Source organism: Halyomorpha halys, unplaced genomic scaffold, assembly GCF_000696795.3.
Source record: "Halyomorpha halys isolate HHAL.00 unplaced genomic scaffold, Hhal_1.1 Scaffold954.1, whole genome shotgun sequence".
Classification (NCBI taxonomy): Eukaryota; Metazoa; Arthropoda; class Insecta; order Hemiptera; family Pentatomidae; genus Halyomorpha; species Halyomorpha halys.
Window position 1 is genome coordinate 91,772 of NW_027110506.1, and position 24,039 is coordinate 115,810.

Sequence of the window (24,039 nt, forward strand, 5' to 3'; positions counted from 1 at the left end):
CTGTAGACATGAGGCTGCTAAGGTGGCACCTCAAATCTCTCAGCTACAAAATTCTTCCAATTCCAGCTTCTGAACAGAAATTTTTAAATTACTTAGTTAAAAATCCAAATAAAGAAATCTGTCCATGATCGTATTAACAACCGATTACGTACTTCTCCAAACTATCATACATTCACCCCAATATTTCTATGTTGATGTGATTATTTATTTATTTTTTGTTTTCTACTTTACAAATATTATAATTTCACTATTCCAGGATTTTGTCCTAGGGCGAATTGTGTTCATATGGTTACAGAATAAATATAATAAGACTATTTTTATACATAATATGTTCCATATTCGAACTATCTCAGAATAAAATAATTTTATTATGCTAAAAAAAAAATCAACTAAAGGCAATGAATATAGAGTGCAAGTAGACTTTTGTTTCAAACTGTTGATCAAGTCACTGGTACATCTTGATTAAAACATTACATAAATTAAAGAAAACTATTCTATTTAAAACGTTTATTACTCCTGTTTTTTAAAGATCAAATTCTGATTCCTAATTTACACCCCATCATGAGAGTAGCTTTTAACGTGTTGCTTGCTACAAATGCCTCGGCACGTTAGACCCTTGGATTTGCCATTGTTAATAAACAATTAGGAATTAATAAATAAATATCTCAACCATTCCTGATCGCTCTGCTTCTTATTTATGAACATCTATCGAGGAAATCGATAAGTCCCATTCACTCAGTCACTAAAAGACCTTCTTCAGTTTAGGATCTTCGTATTTCGTAATGGATTCCAATTTATTGACACCTTCGAATCCAGTCTTTGCAGGTTATGCATTTTATTCGTGCGTACTCATTTTAAAAACTATGTGTATGTCTTACTTAACCGGTGTTCAACGATTTAGGAAGAAGGTAAAAAAAAAACAACAGATTTTATTATTTAATTCTGAGAAGTTAAATTTGTAATGAATTATATAAACATTAAAGTAACTGATTATTATAATTGTTTATCTGAGGAATGTTTTAATTCATTATAATAAGACTCGACTTAATTTTACAGTTTTAACATAGTTGTTTTGATTATTTTATAGGGTAAATAATTCTGCATAAATTAGATATATTAATACTTATATTCCATAAAGTATTGGAATTTAAAATATAGGCTCATTTTTTAAATAAATTTTGTTTATGTCAGGCGGCTAAGTGATTGCATCAGATATAGAATACGATACTTGATAAAAAATTGAATTTAAATATATTTTTAAATAATTATTTTCCGCTAAATAAAAAAATATATGTCTATGTCAATTAACACTTGATTAGATCTTTTGATTAAAAAAAAAAAGGATGAAAACATTTTTAAAAATAACTAAAGATGTGACCCTAGCAAACAAATAAATTAAAACATGCTGAAATATATTGAATTATTATCAAATATCGATTAGAAAATTCATGATTTTAATCAATGCTCCTAATTAAGACGTACCTAATTATTAACAGCAATCGTTTTCTAATGATTTTCTTGTCATCTAAGTCTTATATTTAATAAATTGTATTAGATAAATTGTTATTAATATTATTTATAATATATATACTAATTACTGTAGAACTGAAGGTTTTAATTTAAACTTTAATTCCGGGTAAAAACATTTACAGAATAAGTTCAGTTTCAGCACAAGTTCTATTACGCAACCATTTTTTGACATAACATCATTCTATTAGGCAAGTGAACTAGTTAGGTATACCGGTAAATGTAGATTTTATAATTCTAAATAAAGGTCGAAATCGAAGTTAATGTAGCAATCAAGATAGTTAATAAAACAGAAGTAATAAGATATTCATTTTTCAATATTTTAAATGGTTATAGATAAATACAATAATATTGTGTTTGTTAGTTTTGAAAGGGCGTTTAACAGCCTGATCATCAACGCCCGACAATAATATTGTTATTGTAAATCTGTTTTGTTTAATATAGATTATATATTAATTATTATATAGATTGTATAGATTATATAAAAAAATATTAATTTTAATTATTTTCTAAATGAAAGTGGATCTATATTGATTGATTTGAGCTAAATGACTAATTAATGATTAGTGGGCGATTCTCATGGTCTTAGATTAAAAGAAAAATCTGAATTTTTAAAGTTTTATCTTATTAGCGTTTTATATTTATTTATTTTTTCCTCGTCACTAGAATCATAAGGATTCAGTTATTTTCTATTCACCACTTTTTAAGTATTTTAATGAGCTGATTCCAAAAACACTCATGATTTTTAGTTTTTCTTTAAAAGTTGTTTTTTTATTTATACAAAACCATGTTCACACAAATCTACAAAGCTATTCAAAATGGAACTCGTTAATACTAAAAAAGTTTAGATGAAAGGAATATGGTCCGAGTGCGGTCAAAAAAACTCAAATAATAGAATTATACTATTTAATTGAGCCAACGTTTCGCCCCACGTTGGAGGGCTTCGTCAGGGCTATTTTGACGGCAGTCAAAACAAAAATGTAATAGTATAATTCTACTATTTGAGTTTTTTTGACCGCACCCGGACCATATTCCTTTCATCTTTACACACGGTCAATCAATAATCTTCCATTACTATTTTTTTGTTCTTTTTTGACCGCACCCGGACCATATTCCTTTCATCTTTACACACGGTCAATCAATAATCTTCCAGTAAAAAAGTTTAGGAGTATGGGAAGGAGTTATTGTTAACCAACGTTTCGCCCCATTTTCCAGAGCTGTTAGATTGAAACAAAGATGACACCCCAATGAAACAGATGACAGTTGTCATCTATGTTTCAATCTGACAGCCCTGAAAACTGGGACGAAATTGGTTAAATTAAATTAGTTAACAATTGGTGAAGTTAAATTAAATTGATTAACAATAATTAGTTTTCTTCTACTATTTTGATACATTTATTGACAGCCACCCCAGCCGGACAATCTTCCTACAATTTAGAAGTATTATTTTTTAATTAAATTTTTGTGGTGAAATAATAATACTTGTTTTATATAAATATGTATGAGTATCTTAATTTTTCAAACTCTTCTAGGCATTCGTTAATGTGGAAGACGCAATAGCAGCGGGAGTGGACGTAAAAGTAGATGACCAAGACGTCGAAAGGTGTAGGAGGTAGTATTTGTTGTTTATAATAATACATTGTTATATAATATTAAAATTGCATTTCATGAAACGCCAATTTAAGAAGTTGAAATTAACAATTTATATGTCAATGCGATAATAATTAACTAAGTAGTAAATTAATAACTACTGTTTTCATCCATCTTCTTTTTATTTAACATGTAATATTTTTTTGTTTAATTTTTTTTCGTTTCAGGGCGCATTTAAACGACTTGGAGAACATAACAATGTTTTTAATAACGGGCATAATATATGTTTTAACAGATCCAAATATAGTATTTGCATTGATGTTATTCAGAATATACGCCGTTGCTCGAATTTTGCATACAATTGTTTATGCTGTTGTAGTTGTACGCCAGCCAGCTAGAGCTATATGTTTTAACATTGGTGTTTTTTGTAACTTCATTATGATATTTTCAATATTCTCTTCATGTGTTCAATTATAAATTATTATTACAATTGATAAGTGGATTTTTTAAATAATGTTTTCCTGAATAAATTTGTGTCTTATTCCATCTTTGTTGATTTTAAAAAAAAACTTTTTATTGCTATTTGAAGCAACGGTTTAGTAACTAAGTGTCCATGTGTCGCTGCTTTGCTTGGGCAGTGGCAGAAAGAATGTTTAGTTTTTAAATTTTGTGTTTGACATACATATTTCATAAATCATACCATAGGTTGGGTGTTTTATGACTACTCTGTAGGATGACTTTAGAAGAGAAAGTAACACAAATCCAAGAGTACCATCTTTGGAATACTCCAATTCAGAATAAAATCCCAACTTTTTTTGTCAGATGTGCCACTATTCAAGCAAAGCAGATGTTATGGAAGGCCCAGTAAGAGGCTGGTATAGGAGGAGTATGAACTTCTTCCTATGTGGTTGGGTGAATTTGTATCAAATGTGAGGGGAATGTGCACATTATTTTTAATATATATTGATTGGATTTATTTTCTTTTTTTGGAAATATTAAAATTTTTAGCATAATTAAATACATATTTATGATGAAATGACTTATTAATGTTGTTAAATTTAATTTTTACTATTAAATATTTACATCACATATTTTACACACACTTGGATATATTTATAAATTTGTGATGTTTCGCCTATATGAAATTTGTTGTCCATTGTTTCATACATTTTGTCTGTAGCAAATTTCTGTTTTATCCTTATATCTTATATCTATTTAATTTATTATTATAGTAATAAATAAATTAATAATTTTGTTATTCTTGGAATTTATGTAAGTCAATGGAATTGTCTTGATTATTTTCTTCTTTATTATTAATTGAAATTAATCTGTTATTAAAATTAATTTTTTAATGGCGATCACATTTATTTTTATATTTGTCCGTTTGATACCTGTATTGTTTCGTTTTCATTCTTTTCTTTTATAATTTGAAATTTCCTATTTATTTATTCTAACAGGAAAACCATAAAGTTTTTATTAGTCTATATAGATATATTTTTTTTAAAGTGTGGTAAATGTTATTTTTAATACCTTTCATACAGCAATTATCGGTTAATCTTATTGCTTTGCTATGTTTTTCGCTGTTATTTGATATCTTCTTTGATCAATATAATAATTTAGTATTGCTTCACCAATTTCTTTGTTTCACGATATTTTTATTATTGTCATAAATTATCATATAAAAATATCTCATCATCTTATCTGTGGGCAATTCAGTCATGAATTTAATTATTTTGGGATAAAACCTCTCTTTCCAGCAGAACCAAAATTATTTGAATTGAAATTTGGTCGAAGTATGCGTGAGTAATAATTGTTCCAAGTTAATTTTATACCAATTTTGTTTCCTGTAGATATTTGTAACTTCACTGTTTTGTTTTTTAATTACTTAAAACTTCTTACCTATTCTATAATATATATAATTTAAATGGTAAATGATTTGTAAGGAAGATGCAATCAGAAGCCTTATTAGACTTATATAATTATACAATTTCAGATATGTTTATATCTTAACTGCTTTTATAATTTCAAGTACATTTTCAAGGATATTTGAAGAAATTAAACTCCATTACAGTGGTTCCCAACTCATAATAGTCAGCAACTCTTGTTGTAGACTTATATAATTAATTAAAGGGTTTTAAAGCATTAGGTTTTTCTATATTTTTTGTTCCTAACTTATAAGCATTATTTTGAGTATTTGGTGCAATAAAGAGGTAGCTCTAATTTCTTAAGTTTTCCCCCTCCACCCTGAGAAGAGATGTGGGTTTGAGATGGTACAGTGTCATTTCTTATAGCTAATGTATTTATTTTTAAAAAGAAAAAACAGTTATCCAAAAAATTGAGTATGGACAATTTTTTTTTTAAAGTTACACAAATCTTATTGAATTGAGTTACCTCCTTATTGTTAAGGTCTCTCCAATTTTAAAAAATAAGTATTTGGATCGATAAAAGATTAAAAATGAACACAATTATAAATTTACATATCTAATTTATTTATTATTAATATAAGTTTAACAGTGAAATAAATAGTTATTAATAGAATACATACGATCACATATCATAGACCAAAGATAAAAATAAGAGCGTCATATTTCTTTTAAAATGTTTGTTTACAATTGAGTGATACAATTAACAGATTAAGCGTAATCTCGTTTCAATTAACAATATTTATAAGAGGATTATCAGCTAATGTTAACAAGTTAGACAATTAAAGCAGTACAAAATTCCGATTGTAATAAATTTGTCAGCTAGGTAATAAGGTCATTCACTCAGTTATAGTAATAAGTATTTATTGTTCTATTTAAATAGAAAATATAATTAATAATTAAACTGACAGCCTTAAATGAGAACTCTTTTAACAGCCGTCCATATAGGTACTATCAATTAAAAACCTATATCAAATAAATCTTTGCCCTCCATGGGGAAAAGAAAGACCGAATATTTTTTAACAATATCAGACGTGAATACTTCTTATGAAATTTAATCAACAAGGTTTAAATTTTTATATACAGAATATGGCTTTATCAACAGAAATAATATAAAAACTTTTATGGACATAATCTATAATTGACAGTAGTGTCTATAATTTTTAATTCATAAATATAAAATATATAAAAACATTTCAACATTAAAGGTTAGAAAACATTACAATAAATCTTTAAAATTCGTTTCCTATTGCATTAGTAGGCAGCTACCAACTGTTCTACCGTGTACAAGTCTTTTTTTTTTGAGATAGATTGAAACTTTACCATAAGAAACACCTTCAGTATCAGAATACCTGGAGTGGTTAAGTAACAAAAGAATAATATTAACAAGATTTTTTATTATAGTTGTATAACAGTTAAAAATAGATAGAATAATAGAAGTTAGAAAATGTATTTAAGAATAACATGTAAACTAATCTCTAAAATAATTTAACATAATTACGATTAACTTTCTGTTAAGTGCAATCCAGGTATAACTTGAATGACATTTTTAAAAATATTAATTTTTTTTTCAATATGTACTTTATTTATCCTTTTTTAAAACACTTTCCTCACAAACATTATCAATATTGAGCAATATCATTTGAATACAAAACAACGAACATTTATACGTTAGAATAAACAAATCATCTAGAAACAGATATACCGTTTTTAAAAAAAATCTAATTTGGAAACATATACATCAAATTATTGATAAGCTTCAATATGATTTTTTTTAATGGCTAAAGTTATAATAATCTAAGGGTTGACACATTTAACATTTCTTTATACAACATTATATAGTATATATTTACACAATAGACACCTATGTACAATGGAATTAATTATACATACAAGAATTATCTAAAATTTATATACAACAAAGTGTTACCAGGTAAATTATTAAAAGGAGGAACTAAATGGAAGACATTTTATACAAACTTGGAAGAAAAAAATTAACAATAAAAATCTTAATTAAATTTATGCAGATTTAATTAGTATTTTTTTTATAATCCATAACATTAATTTCCATAATCAAAAACAAAACAAAAAACTGAACTGGTTCTAACATAACAACTAAAAAACACACGGAATTGGAATTTATACACAGGAAAATATAATTTTCAGCCTTTTGATTTAATACTTATAAGAAATAAATGCTTATCTGCCAATGTTGAATATTTTACATAATATAACAGTAGGGCTACTGTAATAAAAAATGTTATAAAAAAAAATCCATACATAAAAAAAAAAATTGTTTTAGAAAAACAGCACCATTTAGTTACATTATATTACAATGATGTATTTTTATTCCAGGAAGTCAAAATGAGTACATATTACCTAATATTATACAAACGATAACATACAGTTATAACCTTGGAGGAAAAAAAAAGCAATAAAAAATTAAATGAAAACATCAATACATCTAATAAGTTGACTTAATTCTTATTAAAGTTTCCTTAATTATTATGGAATTAAGCTTAAAGCTCCGTGGTTATGAAACTTAGCATTTAACATAATACAAAAAGAAAAGAAAAGAAAAAAGTAGACTAAACTCATATAAATGTAGAAGAGATAGTTCTTAGAACTCGTATTAAGAAAATGAATATAAGTTAAAGCTTTTATCAGATAAATTTAATAAAAATACAAGGGAAAAATATTGTGAATCCCTGTTTTATGGGGGAAAGTCTTACAAATATAAGCTACGAATGTCAAAACGACTAGAACTTCAATCAAATATCACAATATTCATAAGAATATATGGTAAATTAAATGCACGTTTCAAATGCTAAAAGACATTATGTCAAGAAGTGACTTATCACTCGTAAAATGGATTATATAAATAATTTGATTAAAAATTCTGTGTATACATATTAAATACCTTAATGAGGGCATTAGAGTAATATAAAATATGGAAGTAACCAAGTAATTTTTTTTTCTCTCTTTCTCTCTCTAAACCTTCTAAAATTTTTATATTTAAGATAAAAAATACAAAAATATTACATGTCTTTTAAATGTATTTACATGAAATAAAAAAATAATGTTAATGTAATTATCCTATATACATAAAAAAATAAAATACATACTTTTATTGTTTGAAACAACTGTTAACAATAAACTTGGAATGAAGTGGTCCATTACAATAGAGATTACTTATTTAAATAAGATGAAGTTTCTGCATAAATGTGTTACCACAACACAAATAGGTAATCAATAAAAAAAAAAACATGCATATTAAAAAACAAAAATAATTATTTTCATTGTATCAAGTAATAAATTTAAATTTTTGTCCCTTTTACTTAAACTTAATCTAAGCTTTCGTAGGATGAAATTCTAAATAAGAATTAAATTAAACAGTACATTCCCTCTCACGTTAACTCAATATAAATATTCACTCTTTTGACCTCTGGTAAAATTATAAATTTAAAAAGTGAAGGAATCCAACATTGCCCACTGTTTTTTTTAAGTCCTTAAATTGTAAAATGTTTTTTTAAGAACAGCACCAAGGTTAAAAAAAAATTGTCTAGAACAATACTATAAGAAAAGAAAGAAAAAGGAGCAGATCTCAAAGAAAGTATTAGACCATAATGGGGTCTTCATCACAGTCCTGGCTGTAGAACGTAGCCGCTGAGCTTTCGGAACCTCGTTTTTTGTGCTTATGCACGACTCTGTGCCTCGAAAGGGGTTGAGCTGTAAAAATATTATGACATTCACATGACTAAATTGGAAATAATCAAAATGATTTTGTGCAAAATAAGCTATTTTAATTTTAACGATTATTCCTTTAAATAAATAATAAAATTAAAACAAGAATAATATTATGGACAATAACTATTAATAAATTAAATGAATATTTAATTTTAGCAATTATTGGTATGGGGCAAAAGTTATTTTAGTACCTTCTACTTGTACCTTCTCAACTTATTATAGTAGAAAGAAGATATATAGGATTGGGAAGTGGCTGTTATTATAATAATATTTGATATAGGAGGCAAAAGAAAATGTCTGAATCATAGATGTACTCCCCTTATTAGCGACCTCAATAGATTTATCTCCGAAATCTTAGCTAAGAAAAATGTCTCAGGAATCCAATAGAACCAATCCTGAGAGAAGAGCAGCAAGGATTTAGAAGAATCCAGAACCTTAACTTTATGCTGAGGTCATTAAAAAAGACCTTGAACTGTTTTGTTAATATCACAAAAGACTCTTATATCATTAAAAAATTATGAAGAGCCTAAAAACATTGAGAAAAAAAAAATACATGAGCAATTGGTAAATTTGACTTACGATTTGAAGTATCTACATCATCTAGACTGCCATCATCAGTAGATAGGAGATCGTCATCGCTAGGAGACCGCGTGAGAGAGGGCAATGTTGATGTTAAAAGGGCCTTTTCTTTTTGAATTTCTTCAATTTTGCCCATTAGCTCTGCCTCCTCATCGTCTGGCTTCACAATAACCAGTTCTTCATGGCTAAATACCTGTTATAGACAAGTTTTGAATGAAACTTTATGATGAGTAGAGGTTCCAAAATGACTGTCAACATTTCAAACATTTATCTAGGTTTTAAATATTTTATGAATCTTAATGATTTTTGAGTGTTCAATAAATGTTCTTTGAACAAGAAGATACAATGTAATAATCCTGTAAATATATCAAAAGAACAAATGTTTTAAGAAATTATTGTGGTTTGAATAAAAACAATAAATGTCAAAAATAAAAAAAATTCATGTTATATACCTTCCTTCATTATTTACATTTACATAGTCAACCACGAAACAAGTCCAAAATGCAATAGTTAAATATAAAAAATTTATAGTTAAAATTATGTATCTAATAGTAACTAAATAGGGGTATTTTTTGATAACAAATAATTTTAGAAAGCCATAGCGGCAGAATAAAGATTATTTCTCCTTCAATATAATTCAAAAGAGATGTACTATATTTTTAAATGAGTCCATATCTTGTCATAAAAATTTCAGGTCACATTGTATAACAGATATAAAATAATAATATAGTCAATTTAAATAAATGGAAATTGATCCGTACCTTGGAACTGCGTATGGAAGACAACCTGTAAGTGGCCGTATGGCAAGCAGTGTCAAGCGTATCTATGTCGGCTAATGTAGACTTTACTTTCCTCAATTGTTCTAAAACGATAATCTCAACGCAAGTCGTTTGCCTACTTATATCGTGGAGAGAATCCTGTGCAGGTACAACCTTATTCGTTCTCAGGATGCATGGTGCAAATACTATAGCCAATGAATTAGCAGTCATTCTATTTACATCTTCATGAAGTGCAACTCTATATATATAAAAAAATTAAATAAGGCAATTGATATTATCAAAAGTTGTAATTTAATAATTTAAAGGATATATATATTAAATCTTATGCAACTGTACATAAGTATAAATGATGAAGTAAATAAAAGTAAACTTGAAACAATATATTTCATTACTTACCGTGCAAGATGAAAAATCAACCTTTCCATCAAATCAAAATTTGGTTTGGGTAGTTTTTTCAATATAGCAAACATAGTAGATACCCTATCCTCTGTTAGATTTGCAGCTCTCAAGAAATCGTCATAGCAGTCAAACGTCAGAAGAGGTTCTGGCATTTCTCGTAAAAATCCTTTTAAGACACTAGCAAGAACATGCACCTGGAAGGAATTTGTAAATGAATTAATAATATTAGCATTCATTTCTATAATATAGAATTATAACCTTCCATTGAATTCGAATCAAGTTAGTCCAATTGGATTTAGGAAGAGTATGTCATATTTTATAGACTTGTTAGCTGTTTAAGTTTTTTTACCCCTCAGACATTGACTATAAAATTAAAATTTATGTTTTGTAAACAAAAATATTTAAATACAGCTATACTTTAATAAAACACTCACGTTTACAGACATTTTAAGATTATGAGGATGCTGTCTTTTCTCTGCATCAATTTTCCTATGAAACTTTATTCCTCATAGCAAACATTTCCTGATTGTAATACTCTGAACTCAGTTTTCCTATTTTATATATATTTCTTTCTATTAGGTTTTATACAAGACAAATGAAGTTTTAGAAAAAGTACCGGTAAGAAACAGCAGTTGATTTCAAAAGATTTTGACTGTGCATGTTTATTGTTAAAATATTTTCTATTATAACCATTTAAAGTTTTGCTAAATGTACAAATTAAATTTTATTTTCATATTAAATTAATCTAATCTAAAATTGTAAGGATGTCATATACATGATCATGCTAACTAATAATTTTGTTACTATAAATAAAAAGTTTATTATTATTTACCATAAAAATAATATTCGATAATAAATTATCAATTATGTTATAAAGAAAATCTTTTGAAAGGAAAGTTACCTGATATTGATCAAATGGAATTTTTTCAACTTTACTTTCTTCCATTCTTGCCTTTAATTCTTTGACTTTAGAACTAACCTGTAAAAATGTTAATGTAATTTAATGCCACAGATTGAAACAATAATGCAACTACTTTACTACATTTGAAACAGTTCACATCTAATAAACTATTCTAAACTAATAATTTTGGAAGACAAAAAAATTACCCCTGATTTTCTGTAAATTCCTTCAGTATAAAGACCATACATTTCGATTGTTGTTATCAGCCTGTCGACGACTAAAGGTATCTTTTCTTCTCCTACTATAAGGAGTTGCAATGGAACGCCAAAGACTGGATGGGGACATTGCTTTTTCACAACAACTTCCTTATCTTTACTACATGTATTTATAACCTTAGAATAACATTTCTTGTGGCATGTAAACTTGCAATCTAAAATTAACACAAACAAAATGATTTTATACATTTTGCTTTGGTGTATAAAAATATTAAAAAAAAAAAAAATAATGATAATTACTTTGACAGACAAGACCACGCTCTATAGGCCACATAAAAAAAGAACTGCATATTTCACAAGCGGTAGGAATGTTTATAATTGTCAAAATAAAATGATGTCCATGATAAATAATTGGATCTTCAGTTTTTCGTTTCTTTTCCTTTTTACGTTTTGTTTTTCTTGGTTTCTCCTGCTCTAATCTTGAATTCATAAATTCGTTCATAAATCCTCGAAATGCATTAACTCCCATGGTGACTGGAAAGTCCTCTCTCATATTTTCTTGAAGTCGAACCGTTTCCATTACCTATCACAAAAAAACAATCATATTAAATTATTAGTCACTTAAAAGTTTTAATGTTATAGTTTAACATTAAGAGTAAAGGAGGCATTCTATAAGACGAATACTCGAAGACAACTCATTAAAGACAAAATTTAACATTTTTAATTAAATTTAAAATATTTATCAATTTCAATAAATTATAATTAACTTACATGCGAGAAATTGGCTATCAAATCTTTGTACTTGATGTTTAAAGCTTCAGCTCCTTGTTTATTAACGACACTGTATGTAGCAATAAGATTGTCTTTAAACTCCCTAAGGGCTTGCTTGAATACTTTATCAGCATTTGATGGTTTTTGACCTTCTTCAGCTTCCATTTTATAAATCTACAATTTTCAAGAGAAATATTAATTTTAAGCACTAAATAAAAATCTTAATGATTAGAATTAAACATTGTTATATAGGTATAGATTTAATATATTAAACTTTTCAAAACATTAAATAAAATTTACTATTTTTTTTTTATAAATAACTGTTTTAAAATAATAATAATCATCCCGCCAATGGTGATCTGATTGAGTGAGCTCCTGTTATCTCTTAATCTTCTATTACAATATAAAAATTTTCCTGGTAGAATGAATTAGGAAATGGATGTTCTAATTATTATTATGGAACTAATATTTTCTGTCTTAAGCTCCAAGAGAGAACGCATGATCATTATTAATAAAATTATTTATAAAAAATAAATAAGTTTAGCTTTGCAGGTTGCACACGCATATACATAATATAATATTACTTTTATATCTTTCTCATTAATAATATATAAAACAAAATAATTATATTCTCATATTTTTATTTTTAAATAAAATTAGAAGATTATTAGTTGACCATATATGATTATAGGAAGATGATCTGGCTGATGGTTAAAAAAAGATACAAAAACAGAAAACTATTTTTATTTTATAAATTAAAGTGTAAACAATGTTCCATGTATAAATTTCTTTAATTTTATATCATTTATATGTAACAACATTTCGGGCCCATAGCCCCATCATCGGACTGTAATGGCCCCAAAACTTTTAAATGATATAAAATTAAAAAAATTTATAAATGGAAGAGTTTTACATTTACACTTATAAAATAATTGTATAACTCATCCAGCCAATGAACCTAAATTATTAAATAGAACTTTTACTTGCTTTTCTATTCATACAGAGGAGGCCAAGGTATAGTATAATGTTTCAAAATGATACTATCATTTTTTCAAGTCTATAAAAATTTATATAATTTTTTAAAAGTATATTTCTCCAATATTTACAACACAATGAGTATGACACAAAGAATTAAAAAAAAAGAAAGTTTTTTTTTTAAGACCTTCAACTCTTGCCCTCCATAGGGTTAATAATTATTAAAAATATTTTTGTTTATCAAAGATTCTAGAGAATGAATAGAATAACCTTTTTTGTAATGAAATCTTGCATTGACTGGAGTTCATTGATATCTGAGATTATTTTATCAGTGCTGTCAGTAAATTCAGAGGTCCCAGTAAGATTAAATTTCAGTTGAGCAACTTGTTGATTATATGATGAATTTTTATCAGGCTGTTGAGGGCGAGAAGATTTGCGATTGTGTTTCTGCCTGCGCCCATCTCTGGAAGCGGTACAGGGTAACTGCATAACTCCACCGTTCTGGATGCATTTTGTATGGAAAAGATGTTTACACTCTGTAAACAAAGTATTAAAATTTGATTAGCATAAAATTATTACCATATGAAATATAAACTAAAGGTATTTAATTTGAAGTTTTTCTTCTTTTCCAACTTGTACAACCACTTAAAGGATAATTGTACCACAATTTTTGTTTTAGCCTAACGAGATCAACACTAAATTTGTTTTGACTGACAAGGGTGCAGTTAGGAAAAAAGTTTGGGATCCTCTGACCTAATTCATGTGATTATGACGACAAAAAGTTATTTGTCATGTAAGGGTAAATTGATTTATACCATTTTTTTAAAGGTCCCAACAGTTACATCAGCCATAGAGAACATAATTATCTTCTTTGGCTTCAAAGGCACCTCAAGTGATAAAAAATTTTTTTTAAAGAATTCTTTAATCATTTTTCTATTTTATAAAGTAACTAGAATACAAAAGGTCATTTAAAAATTTTAACTTCACCAGGGGCCATAGTACACAAGATCATGAAATAGTATTGGCACTGAATGGGATAAACTTAGTGATAATTCCTGAACCTGTATTTTAATTATATATGCTCTTTGTTTTAGAAATTACAAATTCATTTGACTCACCTGAACATTTGTGTCCTTGTGTGATGAAAGCATCCATTGGTTGCGAACAATAAAAACATCGATCCTCTTTAGTAAACCTTCCAACCTTACGGAAACTATGGCCAGCAATGGTAAACATAGTTGTGCCTTTCCATTCAAGTAAATCAGCAGAAGGAGAGTGCTGGGGAGGTGTGACTTGTTTCGTATTAGTTCCTCCTGAAGACTCACTTTGGGTTGCTGGATCGCTATTGCGCCTCTTAAGATCCATGTTTCTAAAAAAATATTAATACATAAATGAGTACTAGTATAAACCTTTTAGTTTCGCAGTCCATAAACTTAATAATTTTAAATGAATATATATTTAATATATCTACTAACATTGGTAGTTTATTAGGCTTAATTGGCAGAGGAGGATCTTCCCCAATGCTCCTGCAGACCACATCTCTTCGCCTTGGCTGCCTCGGAGGAGGTGGTTTGGCAATTTTTTTCTCATCGATCCAACTTGGTTCGGTTTCCATTTCACTATCGCTGTGAGCATCACCCTTCCTCTCTTTTACAATACCTACACAGACGTCCATCTTTATAGAACAAATTGATTCAAAACCTTGAAATAATAATACTTTGAAGTTTCATTCAAACAAAGAATCAATAAACTGCTAAAGGATAAAAGTCATTATAAAGTAAATTATAAAGATGGCAATGCATATTACAACTTTAATACGAAAAACTCCTTATAATACAGAGTAAAAAATAAGTAGTTAGGAGATTTAGAAATGATTAGCATTGCAATATATAGAACATAGTAATAATCATTGCTTACCAATTGAATAATGTTCATCTGAAAAGTTTCTATTCTCATGGAAGAAAGCCTTTCGGGAAGCTGCACGCCTTCGAAATTCAAGGTTTTTTATTTCTTCTTTACGCTCCGCAACACTAAACAAAAGAAAAACATATGTGATATATATATCTACTGAATGGCAAGAACTTTTTTTCACTAATATCAAATACAGAAGTGCGCTTGAACTGAAAGTAGAAAATGAAAATAAATAAGAATTAGTAAAAAAATCATACTAATCAAGATTGCTGTCAGCGATGGTATCAGCATGTGTAATTGCTGGTTTCTGCTTTGATATAAATGCATTCTCTACATCTCCCTTTTGTTCAGAACTATCAGCGTGGGATTCAGCTCTGGAACAAGAAATACAGATACTAAAATCATGTTTTTGGGGCACAAATATAATAAATTTAATGTAATTAATTGGGTTAAGATCACTAGCATTTATACTACAGCATCATAAGGAAATGATGCTTCTGGTCATCAATAATTAAAGTTCTAAAGTTGATAGCAGAAGAGTTATAGAGTGTCCAAGTTAAACAAAATTTGAGCGTATTTTTCTTACGCCTTATACAAGAGAAATGTTTCTTAAAATTATTGAAATTCTAAAACTCTTAGAAGAGCTACTAGAACTCGAAGAATTTTAAGTTTCTTTCCACCTCATTGAAAAGTTTCAATAAAAACATTTTTCGAAAAATTTGTTTTTCATTTTTTGGGAGTTCTGTTACCTATCTTAAGAGTTCTAAAAATTATCTCTAATAATCAAAGTGCTATAGTTTATAGCTAAAGAGTTATAGGATGTCAATTAGTTATTTTTCGTGTCTTAAACAACAGAAATGTTTCTAAAAATTATTGAGAACTCTAGAATTTTTAGGGGAGCAACCAAAACTCAAAGATTATTTAATTTTTCACTACCTCTCAGTAAGAAAATTTTTAATCAAAAATGTTTTGTTGTTTTTTGGGAGTTCTGTTAGCCCCCTAAGAGTTCTAACAATTATCCTGAATAATCAAAGTTCTAAAACTGAAAGCGTAAGAGTTACAGGATGTCAAAGTTGCACAAAACATGTTGTTGCTGCGTGTATCTGTGAATGGTATTCTTCATGTTTTAAACAACAGAACTATTTCTGTAAATAATTGAGAACTTTAGAACACTCTTAGGGGGACTATCAGAACTCTAAAAAAATTTCAATTATTTAAAGAACATGGGATTAACTTAACAGAGGCATCCTAGGACCTCTTATGATCAAGATTTAACTTTATTTTTTCCACTTAAAAATACTAGACATACCTTATAAAGTCTTCATTTATATTTATAGTTATAGTTTCTGGGGTGCTTGGTTTTTCAGGGGAACTGGCTTTCCTTTCTTGTAATTTTTCTTTCATCTGAAAAATATTAAGAATAAATAAAAAACATTAACAGTTTATTATTCCTATTTTTATAAAAATGTCTACATAACACAAATAAGGAAATGGTGCGATCACTATCTGATAAATTGTTTTGATTTTATACATCCCAGATTGAAGATATTGGAAACATACAATTTCCAGCTTCCTGGATGTGTTGTTCCACCCTCTCTTTTCCTCCAGAAGATAAGTTTGGAATGTTATAAAATGTATAATACATATATATATAAAATATATATATACATAAAAGAAATAAATCAATGATAGAGTTAAGGATTTATAAATCAATAAACACTTTAATATAGTTAGTATTATTTCCATGTATGCAAAGAGACTGCAACTGGTAGACATGGTGTAAACACAAAATGTTTTGATAAGAATATTCAACATCAAGTATGCATTGCACAGACTCTGTTTTCTTCAATTATTAAGAAATTATTTACTCTAAGTACTACTAAAAAATAAATATTTGAGCCATCATCAGATATTTTACTATTTGATAGTACTACAACGTGAGCTGGGTCTTGGATCCCTCAATTAGCCTTTTCCAAAAGTTAAAAAAAAAATTAGTTTTGTGAAAATTAATTAACAACTCTTTCTTAAAATTATACACTACTAACTTGATTCTAAATAATAAATTGAAAAGATGTAGTGGAACCACAGTATAAGGTATCTATATATCTATAACTCAGTATAAGATATCTATAACAATGCATGCTCATCCAATCATTTTTTCTTTTTATTGTTATTAGAATATGGCTTAAGATTTATGATTTGTTAGAGTATTTATTTATTTTTTTCTGCCTTCTTATTTATTTATTATTATTTTTAAATTGTTTGTCTACCTTTATGGTTTTGATTTTCTTTTATACTTGTAAATAAGTATATAAACAATAATCATTCCTATAGTTAATTATTTTTGTTTATCTGTGTTCGATTTGTATTAATTTATGTTATTAGAAGTTAGTTATGATATATGAGATGATGTATGGTTTTATTTTATCTGTTATATTTTATTTTCTAATTTCACACATTTTGTTAAATAATGTTGTTTATTTCTTTTTCTCTTCTCCAATTGATTATTCCAGTTAAACTTAAAGTTCATTTTTGTTTTTTAAAATTTTGTATCATACTCTAAGGCACTATTGCCTCTTATCAATGCCTATAATATTATTCTAAAGAGACTAATCCCAGAATAAATAAAACTTCCTTTTTTTTTAAATAAATAAAAAAAAATCCTATCTTTAGGTTTAATTATTTTGTTAAGTATTACTTAATTTTTTTAGGTTTGGAAGGCTTAAAGACGTTATATCGAAAATTGCATATTTATTTATTAACCTATATATAAAAAATTATAAGGAATTCATCCTCATTAAAAGAATTTAATTTGTGGTAAGAGAAATTGTAAACACATCCATAACAAAATGTTATACATATGTACATAGCCTTATTCAGTAAAACTAGTAAAGTAATGTTACTCCATTTTATTACATATTGGTATTTACTACATATTGTAAATTACCCCCTCACAATGAAATTGCATATAAAAGAATCTTGACTTTTAATGCAAACTGTTTCCGTTTGCAAGCCATCACTACTAGTCGACATATACAACATTGTATTTCAATAATAACCAAAATGTATTACTTAAAAATAGATGGAACTGACAAAGATCAAAAAAATTCAAGTCGAAATGCATTCGTATGTTATACTAAGGTGGACAAATAGACAATGGGTTTTATAGTCGGTCCTTTTTACATTGTAGAGGTCATCATTGCAGAAATTTATGGCACAAAAGTAATTATTTTTTGAAAAGCATTTTAAATATATTATATCCAAGTTTGTTTACATGCCCTATTAATTATGTATAGGTATTACTTTCATTGAATGGCTATCGCTAGTTCAAGGGGATTTAAGCAAAATTATTACAGCGAGGTTCCACTGAAATATTATTAGTAAAAAAACAACAAAAGAATAAAAGTGAGGAAATTACAGATTCAACTTTAATTCTCAACAGGTATCCCCTTGAATGAGCTTGAAAGATGACAATGCCAGTTTTCAGTCTTCTAAGCCATGCTGTTGCAACGTAACCTCTCCAAAACCTTTGGATTTGAACGATACTCATCATTTTCTGTTTTCTGAGCTGCTGGGCTAGTATCATTCTCCACCAAGCCTATGTAAACAGATTTTATTCTATAATTTTGATAAACATTCTTGATTATACTATCACAGAATTAGTAAACTGGACTTAGGTCTGTAAAGTGGTTACTATTTAAAGACATAGAATCCATGCATCTTTAAATCTTAAAATAAATTATTTTAACTTATTTGTATTATAATTTGACCGTATCCCCCACCATCTTGTCATACTACTTTTGGACCCCCTACTTAACTTCAATTCAGCACTGTTTAGCCTTCTAATTTCTTTGTTTAACTCATCCTTTTTCAGTCCTTATATTTTACCTAATACTTTATTTTCAAAAAGGCGCTGTTCTTTCCTTAAATAAGTGAGTAAGACTATGTTTCACATCCATAAAGAACAGTGGGAAGGATAATAGTATAGTCAATTTCAACTTTTAAGCTTTTCCCCAGAATGCATAAAATGTATTTCAACATTTCCCACCAATAAACGAATAACATAAACCTATCTACCTGTTCAAATGTATTTCCTCCTTTATTTATATCACTGAAATTACTCCTGTTTCTACTGCTAATCATACATATACATTTTGTTTTATCCGTATTAATTTCGAGACCTATTTCCTTACTAGAGTTTATCAACGTAGTTGTATTTAGTTTTATAGTTTTCTTGTCCTTACACAACAATACCAAATCATTGGTACTGTTGGATGACTTTTAAATTTTAACTTCTTTGGTAATCCCTGTTCAATCAAGATATTGCACAGCTCCTGGTGGTCAATAGAATCATAAGCCTTTTTGAAATCTATATCAACCTGATGAACTAGTCTGTTGTATTCCAACTTTTTCTGTTATATTTATCATAATAAAAAAATTTGATCAATTGTTTATTCAATATTTTCGATTTTTATTATCTTCTTTTTAAGATATTCTCTTTTTTTATTTCTGAAGAATTAAGACTCACAGGCATAACAACGTTATTTAAAACAGAATAAATCGGGAATTACATATTAGTTTTCCAGGAATTCAAATAATCCCAAAGGTTTGGACCCTGGATGGCCTGCTTTGAGAAAGGAATATAGGTTCTTGTGCGCCTGCTGATCCTGAATTGCCATAGTCCGTGAATTCAGAGCGAGTTTTCACTGGACATGAGTGAGTCATTACAAAGGACACTACGGATTGGGTCTCAAAGAACCTTGTTTGTGGGGTTATGAAACCTCATGTGTCGATGGAGGGTAACAGGCAGGTTTATCTTAGTGTAACCTCTAAGTTACTAAAAATGAGTATTGATAAGTTTTGGGTCAGGAGCTACTAATTTGTAATATTAAAAATATAATAAAACTACTCAAAAAATTGTAGTGAAAGGTAACTGAAGTACCTGAATTGTTATAACAGAAGAACGGATACGAAGGAACCTGGAACGTTCAAGTATTGTTCTAAACCATCTTTGGATTTTGACAATACTGGCTATGATCTGTTGATGCAATCGATAATCCAGTTTAACTTTTTCACATTCCCTCATAAATATCTTACTGCTTCCGAGCTGATAATTATCTCGATTAAGATTTAATGTGAGAAGAAAATCCTTGACATCACTTTGAGAACTATAAAAGAAATAATTGAAATAAACAATACAGAACTTATAAAAAATAAATAGATAAAAACATATTCAATTATCGTAGGATATCGACAGTAAGAACAGGAAGAGAAAGAAATGATTTGTTTAATAATACACAATACTGAACAAATAAACAAAAAAAAAATTGAAATAATTAAAAATAAAATAATAGTCGTAGTAGCAAAGTTAACAACAAAAAAATTTTTAAACTCATTAGTTTAAGTCAAAGGGTGTATGGATCAATACATTGTAAAAATTTTGAGCTGATAAGATTTGACTACATTGAAAAGGAATAAAATTAGATATTTTTTTATTTTTTACTTTTTTATTTTCTGTATTCATTGGTTGTTATCTTGTTCTGTTCTTAGCCCTGATGAAGGCTAGAAATTCTGGCTGAAGCATTGGTACGATTAAATAAGTTACTTCAAATTATTTGTGTTATATTTAGACCGCACCCCCAACCATCTGCTCTTTGTAAGGGTTATTGTTATCATTTAGATATAAAAAATATATCACACAACAATTTTACATATATAAATCCTACCAAGCTCAACAGACAAAAATCATGATCAGTCAAAATAAATTTTAAACCAGATTCCATATAAAAGGAAACAAAATTAATGTTAATACACTCTTTGGAAATAAGGGACAATAGTAACAAAAGAAATTTTTTTTTTTTAAATAATGTTTTACAGTTACAGTGAAATGATCCAGTCCTAAAACAAGTAAATTAAGTTTGAAATAAAAAAAACTGCTTTTCTATCGATAAAAATATTTCCTATACATCAGACAGGTATGGGGAATTAAATTAAAAGTATAAAAAACTTGGCGGATCATGACTTACCTCAGTAGACCTTTGGGTAAAAGAATTCTATATAATTGTATAAATTCATCATAAGTCAGACGAACGTTGTATCCAGCTTGTCGGATTCTAACAGTTTCCAGCATACCGGTGTAACGAAGCTGCCTCTGAACAGTTTCGTCGTCAAAGGAATGTGGAATCTGAAAAATAAAAATTCAGAACATTAATTTATACTATCTTCATTTTGTAACTTTCCAAATACCATAGGGTTATTTTAGGTCTAGATCAAAAACAGTAAGTATTACGATATTATATTTAAGGCAGTTGTATGCCTAGAGGGACACCAGCATCATTCTCAATAAAATAGACTGGCTAGAAGTACCACTTTATAGAATCGATTTTCCAATTCAATCGAAAACAACTTTAATGATTTTGATTCAACTCGGTATGTCAACATAAAATTGAATGGTATTTAATATCAGATATATTTTATCTTCATTGAAATAGTTTGACAGGGCTTAAATACAGATATTTCAAAAAATCTTCCTCTAAAGTATCTTTAATTTTGTTAATTAAAAAAAAAAAAATAATACAAGGAGAAGATGGTTGGGGGTGCGGCCAAAGTGAAACACAAATAAGTTGGTGTAACCTATTTATCTTGTTCTGTTCTTAGCTCTGAAGAAGGCTAGAAACTCTAGCCGAAACATTGGCACAATTAAATAGGTTACACCCACTTATTTGTGTTTCACTTTGACCGCACTCCCAACCATCTTCTCCTCGTAGGTCATCCACGGTCAACTATCTCTCATAATTAAAAATAATCATAATTATAAACAGTTCTAATTGTTAGCAATGATAAACAATGGATTAATACAATACAACTATCCAGTATATTTTTTCTTTTATTAAAATCCATGCCCTTTATAAATACCCGTAGTCTAGATTTAAAAAATATTGAATATGTGTTCTTCCAGGTTAATGGAAGGTTGAAAGTAAAAAAAAAAAAAAAAAAATTTGACCTCTTATTAATTAATGTTTTTGAAAGCCTTAGTGCTTGGAGGGTTAAAATTATAGTTATAGGTTAAAGAAAAACCAATCCTCGAATACCTTATTACTGTTGCTTTTGATGCACCTGATGAAAAACGGATTGGCTTGATTGAGAGTGTCCATCAGGCTATGCAAAGACTGCTGAAACTGCGCAGTGACTGTTAATGGCTGTTTGCGTGCTTTGCCCAATTGACCAAGACTTTGAGTTCTTCCAGCGAGTGTTTTAACACTTTGTAAATTTTTTAAACCTTTCTTTCCTCTTTCTCGTGGTCTAAATGATTTGTTTTTTCTGAAAAATTAAAAATATAATAAAAAATATGCATCTGAAGTAGCATACATATACGTAATGTAAATGATAGTTCATTTAATCATTACTTTTTTTATACAGAAAAATAATATTAACAAAGTGATGAGGGAATAAAGAATAATGGAGGTTAAAAAAAAAAAAAAAAAAAAATGCAACCCAGGTCAAATTATTGATTAGAGAAGACTATGACAAAGATTAGATCTTAATCAAGGGTCCAAATAAATTGATTAGAATTAAACAGATCCAGGTAGTATAGATAACAGAATACTTCTTAAATAAACCCAGAAGTGATATGACTCGGAAAGCGAATAACTACCCAAGAGAGACTGAAAGTCACAATCCAACAGTCAGACAAAAAAAAATTCACTTTAATTTTTGATTTCTTTAATGAAAACTGTTTATAGTAACTAGTCAAAATTGATGAGTCTGTCAACCACAAGGGGAATAAAAACTGGCGACTGATTCAAAATGTTAAAAAAAATAACATAATTTTTCATTCAGAGCTCCATATCTTTAAAACTATCGACAACACAAAATAAACTTAATAGAACATCATTTGAAGTAGAGTAAATTAACTAAGATATAAGCCCTAATAAAGCGGTTATCGTTAAATAGTCTTCAAGATACGCTTTTTTAAATTGCAACATTTCACATAATGAAAAATCAGTAGCTTTCATTATATTTATTAAAAGAAATTTGTTTTTGATTATAAAAGAATTTTCAATTAATGAAAAAACTATATCTCTGGAATCTAAACTAATAAAATCTAGTATTTTTTTTTTTTTTTACATTATTTATTTTATTCACAACTGTAAAAGCATGTTTACAACCAGCGAATGAGATGTACAGAGAGAAAAAAAAAAAAATTTAATGAAGGCATGATGGTTAAGGTCATCCAATGATGCCTCTCTATTCCAGCTCTTTTGTAAACGTTGTCTCATATCTGGTAAGTCTCGTGTTGATAGTCCTTGAATTAGAGGGTTAGTGTGTATTGGAAGTGTTTCATGAAAATCTAGTATTTAAAAAATAAATTAAAGCCAGTTGGGGGTGTGCACCATAAATATTTCAATTTTTATTTTCTTAAGTCATTTACTTTATCCCTTGTATAGTCTAGGTAAAAATTGAATCATTTTCTAAAAGGAAATAACACACAACTTTATTTTTTAAAAATTAAAACAACTCAAAATTTAATTTTTGTATCATCGGAACAGCCACCATTTTATATTTCCCCAATCTATAGTTTGTAGAGTCAACAATTTTGACTTAACTGTATATTGTTTTTATTAAAGCAATAAAAAACTGGAGTGAAATAACTTGCTTTTTACTCCTCTTGGGCTCTTGGAATATAATTTCTCAGTCTTCTCGAAGACTATTGAATTATTTAA

The 24,039-nt window shown here is 27.9% G+C and overlaps 2 protein-coding genes across 3 annotated transcripts in view; one reads left to right on the plus strand and one right to left on the minus strand.

The window, feature by feature from the left end:
• Positions 1-718: 718 nt before the first annotated feature.
• LOC106687381 (microsomal glutathione S-transferase 1) lies at positions 719-4,480 on the plus strand. The gene is made up of 3 exons (XM_014431241.3): positions 719-908; positions 3,060-3,139; positions 3,345-4,480. The coding sequence occupies exons 1-3, from the start codon at positions 783-785 to the stop codon at positions 3,592-3,594; spliced, it is 456 nt and encodes a 151-aa protein (XP_014286727.1). The 5' UTR covers positions 719-782; the 3' UTR covers positions 3,595-4,480.
• A 1,406-nt stretch (positions 4,481-5,886) lies between these two features.
• Positions 5,887-24,039, minus strand: part of LOC106687384 (unconventional myosin-IXa) — a 39,379-nt gene continuing 21,226 nt past the window's right edge. For both annotated transcript variants that reach the window (XM_014431242.3, XM_014431243.3), the window contains 18 exons: positions 22,408-22,636; positions 21,343-21,500; positions 20,259-20,484; positions 18,735-18,914; positions 16,626-16,720; positions 15,574-15,690; positions 15,323-15,435; positions 14,881-15,064; positions 14,524-14,774; positions 13,676-13,941; positions 12,431-12,604; positions 11,960-12,242; positions 11,651-11,874; positions 11,445-11,522; positions 10,541-10,737; positions 10,127-10,382; positions 9,366-9,558; positions 5,887-8,768 (listed from right to left, as the gene is read on the minus strand). In XM_014431242.3, coding sequence (XP_014286728.1) covers positions 8,656-8,768; positions 9,366-9,558; positions 10,127-10,382; positions 10,541-10,737; positions 11,445-11,522; positions 11,651-11,874; positions 11,960-12,242; positions 12,431-12,604; positions 13,676-13,941; positions 14,524-14,774; positions 14,881-15,064; positions 15,323-15,435; positions 15,574-15,690; positions 16,626-16,720; positions 18,735-18,914; positions 20,259-20,484; positions 21,343-21,500; positions 22,408-22,636 — 3,337 coding nt within the window. In that variant the 3' untranslated portion in view covers positions 5,887-8,655. The remainder of the gene's footprint in view (positions 8,769-9,365; positions 9,559-10,126; positions 10,383-10,540; positions 10,738-11,444; positions 11,523-11,650; positions 11,875-11,959; positions 12,243-12,430; positions 12,605-13,675; positions 13,942-14,523; positions 14,775-14,880; positions 15,065-15,322; positions 15,436-15,573; positions 15,691-16,625; positions 16,721-18,734; positions 18,915-20,258; positions 20,485-21,342; positions 21,501-22,407; positions 22,637-24,039) is intronic.

What these genes read in the sequence shown, in the direction of transcription:
- LOC106687381 (XM_014431241.3), top strand. Translation starts at nt 783, where the DNA reads ATGGATTCCAATTTATTGACACCTTCGAATCCAGTCTTTGCAGGTTAT. An exon ending in TTCAACGATTTAGGAAGAAG is followed by an intron (nt 909 to 3,059) that starts GTAAAAAAAAAA and finishes AAACTCTTCTAG; the next exon opens with GCATTCGTTAATGTGGAAGA. An exon ending in GACGTCGAAAGGTGTAGGAG is followed by an intron (nt 3,140 to 3,344) that starts GTAGTATTTGTT and finishes TTTTCGTTTCAG; the next exon opens with GGCGCATTTAAACGACTTGG.